Source organism: Lepidochelys olivacea (assembly GCF_965140295.1).
Source record: "Lepidochelys olivacea isolate rLepOli2 genome assembly, chromosome: 2".
In the NCBI taxonomy this organism is placed as follows: Eukaryota; Metazoa; Chordata; order Testudines; family Cheloniidae; genus Lepidochelys; species Lepidochelys olivacea.
The window spans coordinates 177,682,521-177,700,525 of record NC_140412.1 but is presented as its reverse complement, the minus strand read 5'-3'; the positions used below and the strand labels follow the sequence as shown (position 1 = coordinate 177,700,525).

Below are 18,005 nucleotides of genomic sequence, written 5' to 3'. Positions count from 1 at the left end.
ACAGAGAATCGACAAGCAAGTACTGATAGCGACAAGCCGCGTTATTAATCTTTACCCTGCCAGCTTATCAGCCAAACTACTGTAAAAAGCACCACCAAGATGGATTTAAAAGCAGGTTTTCTTTCTTTCTCTTGTTTTGTGTTCCTCATCCTTTCCCCTCCCCCCCTTGCAGATACAAAATGTTACATACACTTTATATACTAAGTTTATTTGAGAAACCTGGGGCTTGAATTACACCAAAAGGCAATTCATATTAAGCAATTTCACAAATCAGTGGGACCTAGACCAGCACTCAGTGTTAGCCATTATAGGCTAATAAATCATACTCTCTCTTTGAGATGTCAATCGCCAAAGTGCTTTGTAAAAATGTTGGCATCTGTAATTCAGCAAAGTCTTTTCATCTTGAAATAAGATGCTCCAGACTGATAACAAGAATAATCCTCTCTTGATCAAAAAAAAAAATCTGCATTTTACCAATTAAAGCTGCTGCCAGAAGCCAAACGGAGCAGCATTGAGACTCCACTGAAGTTTATCTCTGCTAAACACAAGGAGGAATACAGTTAGAGCTTTGTTTCATTTTCAGCTTGACTACTTTATCTCACTCTAAGAACTGCAGCATCTCAACCCAGTGATACATGTAAGAATGGTATTTGCAGACCTCATACCTACAGTACAAGCCACCAAACCTACCCACTCCTGACAAAAACACCACCCATTCATTTTATAGATTAGATACCCAGCACTTTGAGGAAAGTCACACGAGCATAAAAGCTTCAGAGCAAAACCACTGAATGTATTCAATCAGGTAAAAGGATCCGCTGCTTGTTTCTATTAAGAAGTTACACAAAAAAAAGATTCTGCAAAAAAGATAGAATAAAGGGAATAGAGCAACTGAAACTTTAGCGTCAAATTCTTAGAACTGTCTAAAATGCATCAGCTAAATGTAACTGCATACCCACAAGCCTACACTGACACATGCAAAACTGCCATTTCTATGCATGATCAAGCATTTCCACATGTAATAACCTGGTCCGCATAGATTCCCAGGAGCAATCACTGCACACGCAAACCTTTCAGGCACAGTTTGGGTGGCCAATGTGGAAAATGGGGCCCTCATATCAAAGATTTTGAATCTAGCTTTTCTTGTGTGCACTGTAGAGAAAATCCAGCCTTCTACCCTGTAGGCAGCCATGTGGGAGGCAAAGCACAGTAGAAACACTGCATTTCTTCTGGAGGATGTGGGGTGCCAGACAGTGAAGAACTTGCACTTGGCAGAACCAAGCTCTACAGCAATTTTCTGCACAGGAGTGAATTTCAACAAGAGTAAATCTGCTGGCCTGGGTCCCCTATGGGCCTGGGTCCCCAGCAAGTTGGGCCTACTTTTCTCTTTCCAACACTCTGGACTAGCAGATACAATCAGTTATGCACCAGCTATGATACATGAGTGCTGAATAGTCCATTGCTCTGTCCCGTGCCTTTTCCACACATTTGTCTGAACACTGTTTATTCAGGCAGGATATTCAGGATTTGGGCCTCAACCGCTATTTCACACATGGAATAAATGTTGGAAATCACCTGACTCATGTAACTAAAACAAGAAAGAAGTTGCCAGTGTGATTGCACAGCTACCCAAACCAGCCACCGGACATGCAAAATAATATTCGTTGCCACAAGACTCCCCCTGTACGTCTTTGCACTCAAAAAGCACAGCCAATCCCCTTGCTTGTTATCATACCTGGTCCTTCCCATCTGTGTGCCCACTTGTGCTAGTTAAACTGCGTCTTGCAGCTCATCTTTCCTTTCAGTTTAACTGGCTCCAGCAGTGCAAACGAAAAGCAGTAGTAGGTTAACAACAAGGTTTACTGATGCTGAAAGAGAAGTGCTAATTATAGAGCAATTAGAATTGAAATGATTACATGGCCTCTCTCTAAATCCCCTTTTAATTCCTCGCAGATTAGGGTGGTTTGTTTATTTGCAACCCTCTCTCTATTTAAAAAATAAAAGCAACCAGAACAACCTAACCTTCCGTTTCCTCGCTGGTTCACTGAAGGCCATACTCTGCATCGGGATACCAGCTTATACACACTATGTAATAGACCACTTAGGGAACCTGAATCAAAACCCACTGGCATGACTCCACTGGGCTTTGGATCAGGCCTCCAGCGAGCAAGGAAATGTAGCTAATACGGCAGGGCTTACTCTAAACACAGCCCTGGGTTGCAAAAGGTATGACCATCCAATACACGGGCAGCCCGCAGACCACAGAAAAGAGACATTTTGAAGGTGGGCGGGGGATGTACCAGGCCCTCAAGGCTACTGACTTTGCATGCTGCACGTGGAAACCAGCTGTGTAGCAGCCATTAAGGGAGTCTGGAGTTACTTAGCCTTGAAACCAAGAGCACTTACACAGTTACTTTTGATAGGGGTCAGAGGTCTGGGATGTAATTTACTAGTATATTTTTCAACCAAACATTCTACTATATGCCTAAACAGAGAACGTGTGTCAGAGAGAGAGAGAGCACAAGTGTGTTGGGCAGAGATGTGCCTTTTTACTCTCTAGAAAGCATGTTGGTGCTCTAAACAACAACTCCACACACGGACACTCTAGCTGTGCAGTTGGCAGCCTGTGCCATATGCAAGAAGGGGGGGGGATAATTTCCCCATAATCTTTTTTTTTTTTTTAAATAAACTCGGGGCGGGGGAGGAGGGGAATTCAAAATCTAAGAACTCAAAATTCACCGAAGACCCTCTATGCATGTGCCTCCTCTTACTATCATCCTAGCTCTGAGGACAGCTACAAAACACACAGAGGAGGTGTTGAAAAACCTTTCCATCGCTCTCTCTTACCTCTAAAAAGCTCTGCCCCTCCCCAAGCCCATCATTAAGTCCAGGATCTGGATTTCACTCAGGTCACCCTACTGTGAGAAAGATTAATTGTCCACATTTTGAAAATGAGCAGAGTCCAGACCCAATAAGGGAAAAATAACTTTGCTAGTTATAGATAAAATGCTCCACCTAGAAAATAACAATTAAAATAATGGTCAAATCTATTCTTCAGTCATTTCAACTGAAAGGAAACGTATGTGAGCTATTCAGGGCAAGGGCTGTCATGTTTTTACACTGCCAAGCACAATGAATTTCTGACCTAGTGGAGGCTGCTAGGTGATACTGCAATATAACTGAATAAAATAACAGCAAAACACACTGAAAACAGTCCTTTCAAATAAAAATACATTAAATACACGTGTGTCATGAGGCTCCTTTAGATCATTAAGCCCCTCAATTCCTGGGGCCATGCCTTTACATACAGTACCGCACGCATGGTCAGCGCTGAAGAAAAGAAAGAAAGAATACAGCAGATGACTAACCACATTTGAGAAGGGCTGTATTTGTAACTGCCTATTTAAAATAAGATGCCAATGCACAGCTAAATTGTTGCCAGTGGAACCCTGCCATCCTGGTCCATGCAGGTCTGTTTGTTCCGTTGGCCATAAGATTTTCAAGGACCTTTTCTTGAATGTGCACACAGGTGCATCTCACATGCTCAGTCACAGCCTGACCCTGCAACCTCTTATCCATGCCAGTAACCTGCCCATAGTCTCAGCATGGGGAATGGAGTCCTTTCCATGCCCTGGAACACTGTAGGTAGCTAAGGGAAGCTCTGTCCAATCCCTGCCCACCACAGCCATTCCGAAAGGGAACAGAAGCAGCACCAGGAGGCAGTGCAGAAGCAGAATGGCCAAGATTTTCAAAAGTGACTAGTAATTTCCAGTGCCTCAATTTTTGGGTTCCCAACTTGCATCACCCTAAAGGGGGCTGATATTCAGTGGCTGAGTGCTTAGCAGTGTCTGAAAAATCAGGCCTTATTTAAGGTGCCTCAGAACGGGTATCATAGATTGTGACACCCAAAATCACTAGTTATTCCTGAAAAGCTTGGCCTAGATGTCCTGGTGGGTAGCCCTGATCTGGGAGCATGGGCTGGCTTTGGGGGCTGAACCCTCTGCTTCTTTTGTGAGAGTGAGGTGCAACCCTCTGCCTCCAAGGAAGAATCTGGAGGAAAGTCAATGAAGGAAATGCCACATGTTGGTTCTTCTGAATGGCTCCAATACCTGGCAAGTCCTATTGGGTACAGGCCATGCTGCAGATCCTAGATTGGTCTTTGTAAATATCAAGGGCCAGACTGTGGCTGACCCTTGTGTATATGCCAAGAGGTGTGCATAAAGTACAAGTAGCCTTCCCACTGCCTACACAGAAGTAGGTGCAATAGCAGGTTTGCATTCAGTGGAGCATATCTGGCAACCTAGCCCTATAAATGCATAGGAAGGATTCAGAAAATTAAAATGCAAAATGTATGCTGTCAGTCTGAGTTTAGGGCTTTCTTGATCTTGTATAATCAAACACAAGAACCATAAGAGGATTTTACTGCTGTACGATTAAGCGGAAAACACTAACCAAAATAGGTCTATAGTTCTTCAAGTATAACTATTTGTGTTTTCAAATAAAAGAATAATTATCATCAAGGCTACACAGAAAGCAGGGGAGGGATGAGAAACAGTGTTGCATTTTTCTGATTGCCATTGTGTTAATATTTAAACAATAACTTCATTCGTTTCCTTTAAGGATAATTTTCTTTAACAATTTTTTATCTTTAATGTCTAACCCCTTCGTAATATTTTGTTCTTTCTAGTCTCACGGATTTCTTGGGGCTGGGGTGGGGTGGGAGGAAGGCAAACTGCAATAAAAAGCAGATTTAAAAAAATATACAGTATCTTATTAGCTTCTGGGCGTTAGAGAACATTTATCAAATATTTAAAACAAACTTGAGCTCAGCTAAGCCCAATTATAATATCTCGCTGGGCAGAGAAATTAATTAAACAGCTGCATGATAAAGACCCCAGCAGCAAACTGAAGTGCTAAAATAAATAAGATATTTTTTGAAGGATGTACAGAAGGAAGTATGTAACACACATGTGCAAACAGTAATGGAAGTAAGCAAGCTTTTCAGGAGTTCAATGTACCTGGCAGGCGAATATAGCCCAGGCCCTAATACTATTCTCCAACTTTGTGATTTGCTAATGTGAAACACATGCACCCCTTTTGCACCAAGTTCAAATAACCCTGGAATTCCAGCAGTGTAGCTCAGCGACTGAACCAGAACAAGGGCAGAACTTGTCAGGATTTAAGAGCTTTCAGCAAAACCCTTCAATTGCAACCGGCACCCTATTCCATAGAAGGATATCAATTATAGATAGTGACTTGCTTTAGCAGGGCAGTCGGTACTGTCAGACACGAGATAGACAACCATGAAGAATCATGAATCTTTCTATTAACTGTTGGGGGGAGGGGGGAAGGATGGACAGGTGCTATAAATAAAGCACAGCATCTGAATGGTTTAACACCTTGCCTCTTGGTGTATGTATTGGGAAAATTTGACCATGCTGAGTTCTAAGTGGCACACACCACTTGAAAATATGAAATTGTTACAGTGAAATTACTGAAATTGTTACAGTGTCAAATCCTCTGGGGTGGGTCCATAACACCTCTTTTGTGTATATTTTTATTTATTTATGCAGAGCAAGTAAAGTTCTGTTTATAAATTCAATAAGAAAACACCATCTCTTGGGGTCCACTCCTGCTTTTGTTGAGTACCGACAATTCATACTAATGGCAGAGGAAATTAGGATACACAAGCAGTGCAGGAAAAATAGTATCAAATAGTGATTAGTATGCCTAAGATTTAGATTTAATTGTCCTGTAATATATATGCTGTGTGTACATATACACACATACATAGTCTGTGTGTATGTTATATAATCTATATCAGGGATGAGCAAACTTTTTGGCCCAAGGGTCAGTTCGGGATTGTGAAACTGTATGGAGGGCTGGTAGGGAAGGCTGTGACTCCCCAAACAGCCTGGGCCCTGCCCCCTAACCGCCCCCTCCCACTTCCCGCTCCCTGACTGCCCCTCTCAGAACCCCTGACCCATCCAACCCCCCCTGCTCCTTGTCCCCTGACCGCCCCCTCCCGGGACCCCCTGCCCCTAACCACCCCCCCAGGACCCCACCCACTATCCAACCCCTCCCGCTCCCTGTCTCCTGACCACCCCCTCTCCGAACCTCCACCCCATCCAACCGCTCCCTGTTCCCTGTCTGCCCCTCTGGGAGCTCCTGCCCCTTATCCAACCCCACCCCAGCCCCCGACCCCTTACCTTGCCGCTCAGAGCGGCAGGACAGGCTTATTGGAAAGCTTGGGAGGTGGGTGGGCGCAAGCCACGTTGCCTGTGCGGCGGCATTACTGCGGGGGAGGGAGAACAGTGGGGGAGGGGCCAGGGGCTAGCCTCCCCGACCAGGAGCTCAGGGGTCGGGCAGCATGGTCCCGCAGGCCGGATGTGACCCATGGGCTGTAGTTTGCCCACCTCTGATCTATATGGTAGCAGAGCACCAGCTCTGCCATAGTTAAAGTTGAGAAGTTTCCTGTTAAAATCTCTGTAGACGTAGTACGTGCGCCTATGTGCCCACGCACGCACATGTACACACACATGACTTGATTCTCCTGTTATTACACCAGCGAAAATCACGAGCAAATTCACTGAAGTCAACAGAGCTATTTCAGTGAGAGAGTAGAATCAGGAGATACACACACAGATAAATACAAATAAATATCTTCCTCCCACACAAGTAGTGATGATATCTATGTGATAAATTGCATTTAGCCTGCCCTTCACACAACTTCACCTGCACTCTGCCCACTAATCCCACTGCACTGGAATTCATTTGAACATAGCAAACCTCTCAGCAGCTTAAAACAAAACAAATCTGCTAGAGAAAGATCTCTGTCTTTTACTTAAATATGGCGTTTCCTCAAAAACTACAGTGGTCTCATGCAGAGTAGCCAATATTCAGTCCTGCCCCAGTGGCACGTTTACAGTTCCAATTTAAAAATGTTAAAGCTCTCTCCTTTCTGTAAAATATGTGAAATTTATGGAGCACATGGTAGAATGGTGTGACACAGAGGTTTTATTTGCAAAAAGAAAAGGAGTACTAGTGGCACCTTAGAGACTAACCAATTTATTTGTACTTGTTTGTGAAGACTTGCATAACTCACTCATGCATGAGTCACACAGCTATTACAAACTCATGCCAATAAAAGGACATTCTTTGTAGAGGTCTGAACAGTGTCTAATACAATGGAATCCCAATCCTGATTGGACCTCCAGCTGCTACCTCAAGATAAATATTAAATAAGAATTAATATACTCACACTACACAACTACGTATTCTATCTTACCCTAATTTGCATGGACACACACTGCACACAATGTCAGAACCTCAGAGGGGGAACATCTGCATTTGACCAGCAGTCTTTAATAAAAGCAATATAATATTAAAGACATAGGAGGAGATTTTCAAAGGTCCAAATTAGGGCTGTCAAGCGATTAAAAAATTAATCACGATTAATCACACTGTTAAACAACAGTAGAATACCATTAATTTTAAATATTTTTTTATGTTTATTACTTTTTCAAATATATTAATTTCAGTTACAACACAGAATACAAAGTGTACAGTGCTCACTTTATATTTATTTTTGATTACAAATATTTGCATTGTAAAAAAACAAAAAAATTATTTTTCAATTCACCTCATACAAGTACTGTAGTGCAATTTCTTTATCATGAAAGTTGAACTTACAGATGTAGAATTATGTACAAAAAAACCTGCATTCAAAAATAAAACAATGTAAAACTTTAGAGCCTACAAGTCCACTCAGTCCTACTTCTTAGTCAGCCAATCACTCAGACAATCAAGGTTGGTTACAATTTGCAGGAGATAATCCTGCCCGCTTCTTGTTTACAATGTCACCTAAAAATGAGAACAGGCATTCGCATGGCACTGTTGTAACTGCCGTTGCAAGATATTTATGTGCCAGATGCGCTAAAGATTCATATGTCCCTTCATGCTTCAACCACCATTACAGAGGACATGCTTCCATGCTGATGATGGGTTCTGCTCAATAACTATCCAAAGGAGTGCGGACCGACGCATGGTCATTTTCATCATCTGAGTCAGATGCTACCAGCAGACGTTTGATTTTCTTTTTTGGTGGTTCGGGTTCTGTAGTTTCTGCATCAGAGTGTTGCTCTTTTAAGACTTCTGAAAGCATGCTCCACACCTCGTCCCTCTCAGGTTTTGGAAGGCACTTCACATTTTTAAACCTCGGGTCAAGTGCTATAGCTATTTTTAGAAATCTCACATCGGTACCTTATTTGCGTTTTGTCAAATCCGCTGTGAAAGTGTTCTTAAAACAAACATGTGCTGGGTCATCATCCGAGACTGCTAGAACATGAATTATATGGCAGAATGCGGGTAAAACAGAGCAGGAGACATACAGTTCTCCCCCCAAGGAGTACAGTCACAAATTTAACTGATGCATTATTTTTTAACGAGCATCATCAGCATTGAAGCATGTCCTCTGGAATGGTGGCCGAAGTATGAAGGGGCATACGAATGTTTAGCGTATCTGGCATGTAAATACCTTGCAACACTGGCTACAAAAGTGCCATGCAAATGCCTGTTCTCACTTTCAGGTGACATTGTAAATAAGAAGCAGGCAGCAGTATCTCCCGTCAATGTAAACAAACTTCTTTGTCTTAGCGATTGGCAGAATAAGAAGTAGGACTGAATGGACTTGTAGGCTCTAAAGTTTTAGACTTTGTTTTTGAAAGCAGTTATGTAACCAAAAAAAATCTGCATTTGTAAGTTACACTTTCACGATAAAGAGATTGCACTTCAGTACTTGTATGAGATGAACTGAAAAATACTATTTCTTTTGTTTATCATTTTTACAGCGCATATATTTGTAATAAAAAATAATAATATAAAGTGAGCACTGTGCACTTTGTATTCTGTGTTGTAACTGAAACCAATATTGAAAATGTAGAAAAACATCCACAAATATTTAATAAATTTCAATTGGTATTCTATTGTTAAATGTGTGATTAATCATCGTTAATTTTTTTAATCGCGATTAATTTTTTTGAGTTAATCATGTGAGGTAACTGTGGTTAATTGACAGCCCTAGTCCAAATGCTAATTAGGGACCTAACTCCTTCCGTGGGAATTAAGCACATAAATGCAATTTGCACCTTTGAAAATCTCCTCCTGTCATTAATATACTGTTTTTATTAAATGCTGTTGGCCAAATTCCCAGTTGTAAGTATTTATTATATCTGTTACAGAAGTGCTTAGAACCCGCAGAGATCTAGGTTCCATTGTGCTACGTGCTGTCTGTACACATAGTAGGAGCCAGTTTCTATTCCAAAGAGCTCACAATCTAAGAGAGACAAAAGGAGGCTCACAGAGGTGAAGGGCCAGATTTTCTAAAGTATTAGGCGCCTAAAAACCTTTGAAAATCTGATAGCAGATCAATGGCAGAGTCAGGAATAGGCTCCCAGGTCAGTGCTCTATCCACCGGATCATGCTGACTCTTGTAGTTTGATTTGTACTACTTTGAAGTGGCAGTTATCATTATTATTTACTATTATTGCTCTTATTATTTCATTTGTGTTGAGAGGCCCCAATCAGAATTGGGGTCTTGTTGTACTAAGCATGTCCAAACACATATGAAGACACAGTCCCTGCCACAGAGAACTTTTTTCTTTGTAATGCTGTGAGGTCCCATATTAATCGCTTTCAAATATAAGAAACATTCTATTTCCATGTAATTCTTGCTGCTGTCTCTTACCAATGTAATGGGTCCCTCTGCAAATCAGGTCAGTAACAATCTCCACTTTTAAAATCTCACATTGCAGTGCCATTTAATACTATAATATGTTAGCTATATAACATGCACAGCAGAGTTCAATTAGATTGTATGTCTACAATTTCAACTTTCGTCTTTTTTCACTACCAAAGGCATTTTTAGTCTGCCTTTCTCTTTTAGTTCTAACATTTTGGTGGAAATGATTCATCATCAACACTGGATCATTTCTGAATATTCAGAAATATTTTCCAAGCATCCTAATACTTCAATCTTGCAATCATTAGCATATATCAGGAATATATGCTTCCCGCAGCCCCCATTGGCTGGAACGGAGAACCGTGGCCAGTGGGAGCTGCGATCGGCCGAACCTGTGGACACTGCAGGAAAACAAACCGACCCGTCCCGAAGGATTGGGGCCTAATTTTCTAAATTCAAAGTCTTTGTGGCTTCTGTTGAAATAGTTGTTCTTTATTAAAAAAAAATATTACCCCTCTGCTCAAAAATAATTCACATGGTCTCCAAAAAAAAAAAAATCCCATTACGCTTGTGTAAAAATGTGAAAATATAATGTCACTGAAATAAATTTACTTTTGAACTACTTGGCATATTCTAATCTGTGAGACAGCAATAATTTCTGCATCACAAATTTGTTACTGTTAAATATGTCTTGACGGGAAATTGCTAATGCAGCCTTAGTCCCACTGGGCAATATCGTTAGCCAGTGTAGATGGGCACCAGCGGACGGTCTGACCTATAATGCTCTAGAATGTATAAAAAAACATGAAAAAATGTACATTTATCAACAGGTTTATTTTAATACTATAGGCCCGATAAAGGAATGAATTATGCATTATATACAGCCCTGTGTATGGTGTTTTTTCACAAAACATCGAGGTTTTGATGCTCTGTTGTCTTCAACTGATAACATTGGTATGCATCTCTATCCCCAGTCAGGGCACAGGAGATCATTTTTTAAAAGTTCATCATTAAAATAGTTCTACTATTTGGCTATTTGATTATTTAACAGAGGTACAGTCAATAGAGTTGCCATGGGCTAGCAATAGGGGAAGAGTGTGTTTGCTAAGAGATATTCTTATATTTGATGGTGCAATATTTCGCCAAGTGTACTACACAGTTGTAAACAATGCAAAAAAAAAATGTTAGTGGGAGGTGTGTGTGTGACTAACCTTTGACCTGGAATGAAAAAGGCTACAAGATTTGCCTTAATTCAAGGGACTGCAGTAACCCAGTTTATACATATCCAGCCAAGTAATCCATCTCAGTGCACATACTACAGTAAATTGATACATAAAATAAACTGTAAATCCTTAGGGGGAGGGAAGAATTTCCCCTTCTCCTCTTTCTATTGTTATAATCCCTTTAGGAAAAAAAATCAAACTTGGGTAAAGGTTAATAATAATTCATGTCCAGCTTACTATTACTCAATAACTATCAAAGTCTCTAACTCAAAATAGTGTTTGCTGGCTTACAGGATCAGAGCCATTACACTCTCTATTGAAGACTTTATTGAATTTTACACTAAGCTTTAGCTGACTGAACAGGTCAAGCACTCTGGCTCACAGTTTTCTTTATTCTCAGAAACTCATAAACCCTTCTCCAGTTTGCAACGCTGTTAGCTAAGAAACTTGACTCAGCACAGGGTCAGAGAACCTGACCCCCATGAAAAAGGTCACATAGTTTTAAAACCCAGTTCCTGAATACCATTAACTTACATGCACTAGCTGTTCCTGCGTGTCAAACTCTCGTGAACAGCCTTCCCAATGGCAGTTCGTCTCATAGACCACTTCGGGCTCCTGCTTGCTTTCATCTTTGTCCCCTTCCTCCTTTACAAGGGTCATTCCTTCTGGCTGTTCCTGGGGGAAAAATAACAAAACACAATCCAGGTGTGAAGAGAGGTGAGAAGAAACTCTGATAAAGAGGGGGAAGAAAGATGAATTACTTCAATATTAAAGGAAAGGTACAGTAAGAAAAGCCCAATTTAGATTAATTTATTCTTGATTCAGCTCATTACCCACATACATGTAAAACACAGAAGCCCTGAGTGGGCCTTGTAAACCAAACAGTGGAGATGGGCTATTTCTCTAAGAGCTGGTTCCCTCTTTTAACAATATATTTTCCAGAAATATCCAGTGCAGATCATTTCTGCAGGAACCTCCTCACGTGGTGCCTTATTACACAAACTGATAGAAGAGGAAAAGAGAAAAGGCAGATCATGTCCCGAATTATTCAAACCTGCTGGCATTCGATATCAATGAGAGGTGGAAGAGGGTTAGGGGAAGAAGGGAGGTGAAGGGTCAAAACGTCTTAATAAAAATAACTGGAAGTCACAATGAAATAAATTAAAATAAAATCATAAAGGGCCTGTTTCTAATACTTGGATTAATTTAATGGGTTGTCCCAATTGTTTCAGTGAGATTATGACTGAGTGAAATATTATTCAGTATGAGTAAGGGTATCAAAATTGGGAACAAATACTATGGCTGCACTTGCAAGCAAGATCATCAATCTAAAATGTACTTCAATTCTGAATCCCGTAATAGGCTCGGAATGTGAAACTTCTTCCAAAATTAGACTGATAATTTTCAGGATACTTGATGGATGCATTTGGTTTTTTCCCAGAACGTGTGTATGTGTGTGGTTGTATAGGTTCAGTTCCTAGCAGAGCCCCATTCTGCCCAGCTTGCTATTTGCTCAGGCTAAGAGTCAGATGTTAGGAGTCTTTCTGAACATTTGTTTCAGATTATGAAGACATGCTATTTTCTACTTCAGACCCCCAAGTAGGATTTAGATGGACTTTGGTTTTGGTTTTATGGATTCAGTGAAAAGACTGAGGACCTGATTCTAATCTCACCAACCTTGGTGTAAATCAGAAGTAACTCTATCAAAGTCAGAGAGTTATGCTGGTGAAAAAGCATAGCAAATGAGATCAGAATCATATGCTGAAGCCCTGAATCTGCAAAACACTGAAGCACATGCAAAGCCCAGTTGAAGTCAATGAGATTTAAGCATGTGCGTAACTTTAAGCATGTGCTTAAATACTCTGCTGAAGCAGGGCCTAAGTGCTTCAGTTTCACCTTTTATCACCAAATACACCACAGCAAACAGAGGATTGAAAACTCCTCTAAAGACATACACAGATGCAAGTCTCTCCCCACTCCCTCCCCCAGCAAAAATATAAAACAAACCAGGTCATAACTGTTCACATTTGATTCTATAATCATCCCTTGGTATTATGGACTGATGCAGTGTGTGTGTGCATCCATGTATGCTAGGCCAAGGGCCACAAAGCCTTAAAACGTGCTACAGATAAGATGTGCCTTCTGTCTGGCAGTGAGATGAAAGTCTGATTAATGAAACCTGCATGCTGTACCTGCATGTTTCCTGCACCTGGACTGGGGAGGTCCTCATCTGGTTTTATCTTGGAACGCTTGTTGTGCATTGGATCCCCGGTGCTGCTCACTGCAGATTCACTTGTGGGTTTATTCTGCTGCAGATATTGTTCCCCCAAAAGACAAAATTAGAGTGTGATAAATACACAGAGCTCCAAACGGAAATATGCAGCATCGGCTAAACAACTTTATTTGGAGATGCTACATTGTTAATTATATAGGCTATTGCCATTATACTGTATTCAATTACATAGCATTAACTTGCAGAATAGCTGCATCATTCGAACGTGTAATGGAGAGGGGGAAAAATATAAGTGAATACACTCTGTGTAAATTCATTATTATAAACCATTGTTGCTTTTGTCAGGATGGGGAAAGGTAATAAGGAGTCAATATTCCACGCAATTAGGACTTCAAAAGGTGATTACCATTTTGAAATGTGAGATCACTGAGCATTAGCTGCAATCAACATGAGAAGAAGGAAAGTTTACTTACAAGAAGGGCTATATATTTTATTTTACATCTGTAGATAGAATCTCAGCATTTTTCTGAGACTTATAGTGGTGGAATTAGGAGAAGATCTGAGAGCCAATACAAAACCATAGGCCAAAAAATCTTGGGAGAAACTCCTGGCTCCACTGTAGTCAATAGCAAAACTTCCACTGATATTTCTGGGGCCAGCATTTCACCTCTTGTATCTCAGGCTGTTCTCAAGGCTGGCCTTAGAGAAAATGGCCCCTGGCTCACACTGCATTTCTCCCATTGCCACAAGCTCCCTTCCGCAGCCTCATATCCCAGGCCCTCCCCACGCCTTGTCTCTTGACCACGGCACCTCCCTAACCACAATGTCCTGGGAAGTGGCTCATGTTGCCCACCCGTAAGGCCGGCCTTGGCTGTTCTGAATGCTAGCACCTGCAAGTGGATTTGCTGGGTGCATCTCTGAACCTGCCTGAAGCCCCATTAAAATCAATGGGGGCTCTGTAGGGATTTGTCCAGATCCAGTTGCAGGAATTAGCTCCAAGTTTTGCAGCAGCCAGTACAACAAGGAACCAATCTTAGGCCATGCTAAAAACAAATAATGATTAACAACGACAACATAAACCATAATGAATCCAAAATATCAACCTGATTCACTACTGCACTACTCCAGTTATGTGTCAGTGCAACTACGATGATGAATCCAGGTCCAGTGAATCAAACTCTGCACGAATCAGTAAAAACCTTAAGTAATCAGTGGAGTTTCTCTGGATTTACGCTGTGCAGCAGAGTAGAATGTCACCCTACATCTGTATAGTCATTATATTTAGCCTGATTTGGGAATGAGCAGTTCCTATCTTTAAAACGCTGTGGTTTCCTACATGCTTTCCCTCCTCCCCCACTCCACACCTGGATTAAGTTGTCTGATTCAGGAGAGACAGTTGGGAACAAGGAGTCACTGAAATATTTATGAGGGACAGAAAGCATTCTACCAATCAGAAATCACAGATACACTCCTGTGATTTATAATAAAGGACTGCAAACGCCATAGCCGCAAGAAAGTTGTTATCCAAGGTTCTCAGTGACTGTAGTGATTAATTGCTAACATGACAATGTGATTTGTTTTATTTTTTACATTAACAAGGTGCAAAGGTTTCTTTTGTTTGCTCTCACCTGCGTGGACTCGGAAGGACCAGAGCTGACCTGGACAGGGTTCAGGACACTAGGGATGCCTGGGATAGGTCTCTGGGTAGGAAAAGTTGGGGCAGGATGGATGAGTGGAGGGCTGTGTCCAAAGGCCGAACCTAGGGTTTGCTGACGACTTATAATTTGCTGATGCATTTGCTGGAGGGATACCGGTGTGGGAGGGTAAGTGAAACTCAGAGCAGGACTGAATTTAGGAGGAAAAACAAACAAAAAAGAGATAAGGACCATTGTTGTGTTGAGTTGTACAGGTAGTTTACATTTCCAGCTATTAAAGTAGCATAGACAAAAAGCTATCCCTTTCCCTCTCATTCTCCTCCCCCTTTCTCCCTCCCCCAACAAATGACAAACATTGCTATTAAATCCAAATCTGGGTTAAATTGATTACTGAGAGCAAAAATGATATTATAGCAAAATATCATGTTTCTACCCTTCCATTAAAAAGACTCCCATTTACCAACAATACACACAAAGCTGCCTGAAATAAAATTCAGGAAATCGGAAATAAGAGGCAAGCAGTTCAATAACAGCTATTTATTACAATAACAAACTTTATATAAAGAAAAAGAATGGGCGATTACATGTTTGCTAGTACTTTTATTGATAAGTAGCTCTGTATGTTCTCGTGTATGAAGCAATTCCTTTCATGCTATGCGCGTTCATATGTCTCCAGATCTTATTACAAGAGGAGAGAAAATCAATTGGTTAAATGTGGTTTGAACAACATGCTTGTCATATCACTCATTTGTTTGTAAAGATGGAAAGCTCAGTTCATCCAGAATGTCACCTAAAGAATTTCCATCAGTGCCGTTTGGTTACAGAAATTGATGGATTAACCTTTCCCCTCTGAAATTGGTGATCAATGTTTTTCAATGTAGAAATATTCCAATGGGAAAGCACTTCTCCCTCTTCTAGTTAAACAACACTAAATGTCTATTAAAGCCCATTATGCATGCTAATACCTGTCATCACTTCATTACCCCGCTGTATTTCCCAGACTAGTGTGAGTTCTGAGGAAATTACACAGCAGTCTAAAGACCTCTCTACTAGTAAGTAGTGCCAAATCATTGTTTTTGTGCCATGCTTTAGAAATGAATTGTTTGAAGCTAAATCCTCTGACAAGGCCATGGGATAGTCTTGCAATCATTTGCCAATAGCTTACAATCACATTGGCCAAAAAAAAAAAAGAAAAAGTGTATTCACAAAAAATTTATTTTTTATTTTTCTCTCTCTCTTTTAAAAAGAATCAATTAAAAGATCCTGGCAAATTAAAAACATTTGGACACGTGCGTGTACAAAAAAATAATAACTTGCAAGAATCGAGGTTTCTTGTAATGTCAAAGGTGGTTTTAATGCAAATTTAAAGTCTGGAGTCTTAATTGCTGTTACTGTTAAGCACATTAACCGAAAACATTGAGATAAAAAATAATTCAAATCATTTCAACCATTTTAAGTAATAATTCTACAGATAGCCTATGTTCATTAATCTGACTATACATTTTGTCTGTTTGACTACAATCCATAAAGAGACCGCTTCAAGTGATTACATTACTATTATTCCTGGTGAGAACTCCGCATTACAATAGTCTGCCCATTTAGGACAGAATATCATTAAGAATACCCTGGGAGAATTTTACCAGTCTTTGAGGAACTCTCTTTTCATTTTGCATTGTATTCTTTTAATAAAGGGAGGCAGAAATGTAGTGAAAACAGTAATTGTTCACAGCAAGAGTTAGGGAGAAATCAGTAATAATATTCAGTTATTGCAGCCCTACAGTCCCTGCCAGTGTTCCTGTAAGCAACCATGAATGATTACAGCACGACTTAGCTAAGGTAGCCACTATGGATGATTGATAGGACATTAATCAAAAGATGCATATCAGGCTCAGAATTTGTTCACAAGCTTTCTTCTAATAGCTGATTTCATGTTCACTGAGCTCTATGCCAGTTTGTTCAATTTATTCTTCAGTGTACAAGCCATTCATCAAAGAACACAATGATTTAACACCCCTTTTCCCTTTTAGTGAACACATTACTAAGTGTAACTACACTGTTCTGTTCATTAAAAATAACATACAATTACAACGTCACACACCAGTCTGAAACAGCAGTCGTGTAGCTCTACTAAGCATTTATGTTTCTATAGATACTACAGATTAATCAGGTGGAGGTCCAAAGTCACACGTAGTCCAAAATCTAGGTGGTACAGTCCCAAGGATGCTACCCAGTTCTTCTGGGTCAACAAATACAATACTCAAATAATGTGAATTAAGTGCTTGGTATTTTATTCCTGGTGTGTTCTGGGAATAAATTATAATATTTACTTAACATGTAGGGACACAAATGGCTTGATCCTCTTCTCACCTGCACCAGTTCAAATAAAAATTAACTTCAATGGGAGCTGCAGATGGTCAGCACATTTGAAAATCCAGCCACTTAGGTGTTCAAATATAAATTTAGGAACCTAACTTTAGGCAGTCGGGTTTGAAAACTTTGGCCACTATACGTTAGGTCCTACATACTAAAAAAAAGTGATATTAGTTTTAATCCACAAGATATTAATGGCTAAAATCTGTTCTTAAAAACTTATATGTTACTGCCTTTGACACACGGTCATCTCCGACCTAGAGTGAAATTTAGCCCTAAAAGGAATGGTGCATAAAAGATCTCTTACAATCAGTTCTTTTGGACAGCCTGCAATCCAAACAGAGATTCCTTTGATGAGGCAGTATGGCTGTTGTGATATCAGTGCCTTGAGATGCTGACAGTGAAATGTCAAGGTCGGACCTTTGGATCTGGATCTTTGTGGGATAGTAAAGAAACTGCAAGACCACCACTAGTGAGCTCTACTTGCACTCAGTGCTCCTGAGCAACTTGTTCACTTATACTTATTGGAACTCAGCGAATAACATTTGTAATATTCTCGACTTAATCCCGCCAAAGAGAGGCACACACACTTAAGAAGGACCTTCTCTTAGCCAACGATTACCACGTTCCACTCCCCATTTCACATACATGAAAACAACACAAACATTGTATCTTACTTCCAACTTTAAGATGCCTTTTAAACTAATGACAGGTTTCAGAGTAACAGCCGTGTTAGTCTGTATTCGCAAAAAGAAAAGGAGTACTTGTGGCACCTTAGAGACTAA

At 40.5% G+C, this 18,005-nt stretch overlaps 1 protein-coding gene across 8 annotated transcripts in view; it reads right to left on the bottom strand.

Annotated features, from left to right (window-relative positions):
* GLI3 (GLI family zinc finger 3) overlaps positions 1 to 18,005 on the bottom strand; it is a 247,000-nt gene that overhangs the window by 34,632 nt on the left and 194,363 nt on the right. For 7 of the 8 annotated variants that reach the window (XM_084620886.1, XM_084620885.1, XM_084620884.1 and 4 more), the window contains 3 exons: positions 14,824 to 15,040; positions 13,155 to 13,271; positions 11,497 to 11,637 (listed from right to left, as the gene is read on the bottom strand). In XM_084620886.1, the coding sequence (XP_084477012.1) occupies positions 11,497 to 11,637; positions 13,155 to 13,271; positions 14,824 to 15,040 (475 nt within the window). The remainder of the gene's footprint in view (positions 1 to 11,496; positions 11,638 to 13,154; positions 13,272 to 14,823; positions 15,041 to 18,005) is intronic. The other variant, XM_084620888.1, reaches the window with a different exon arrangement.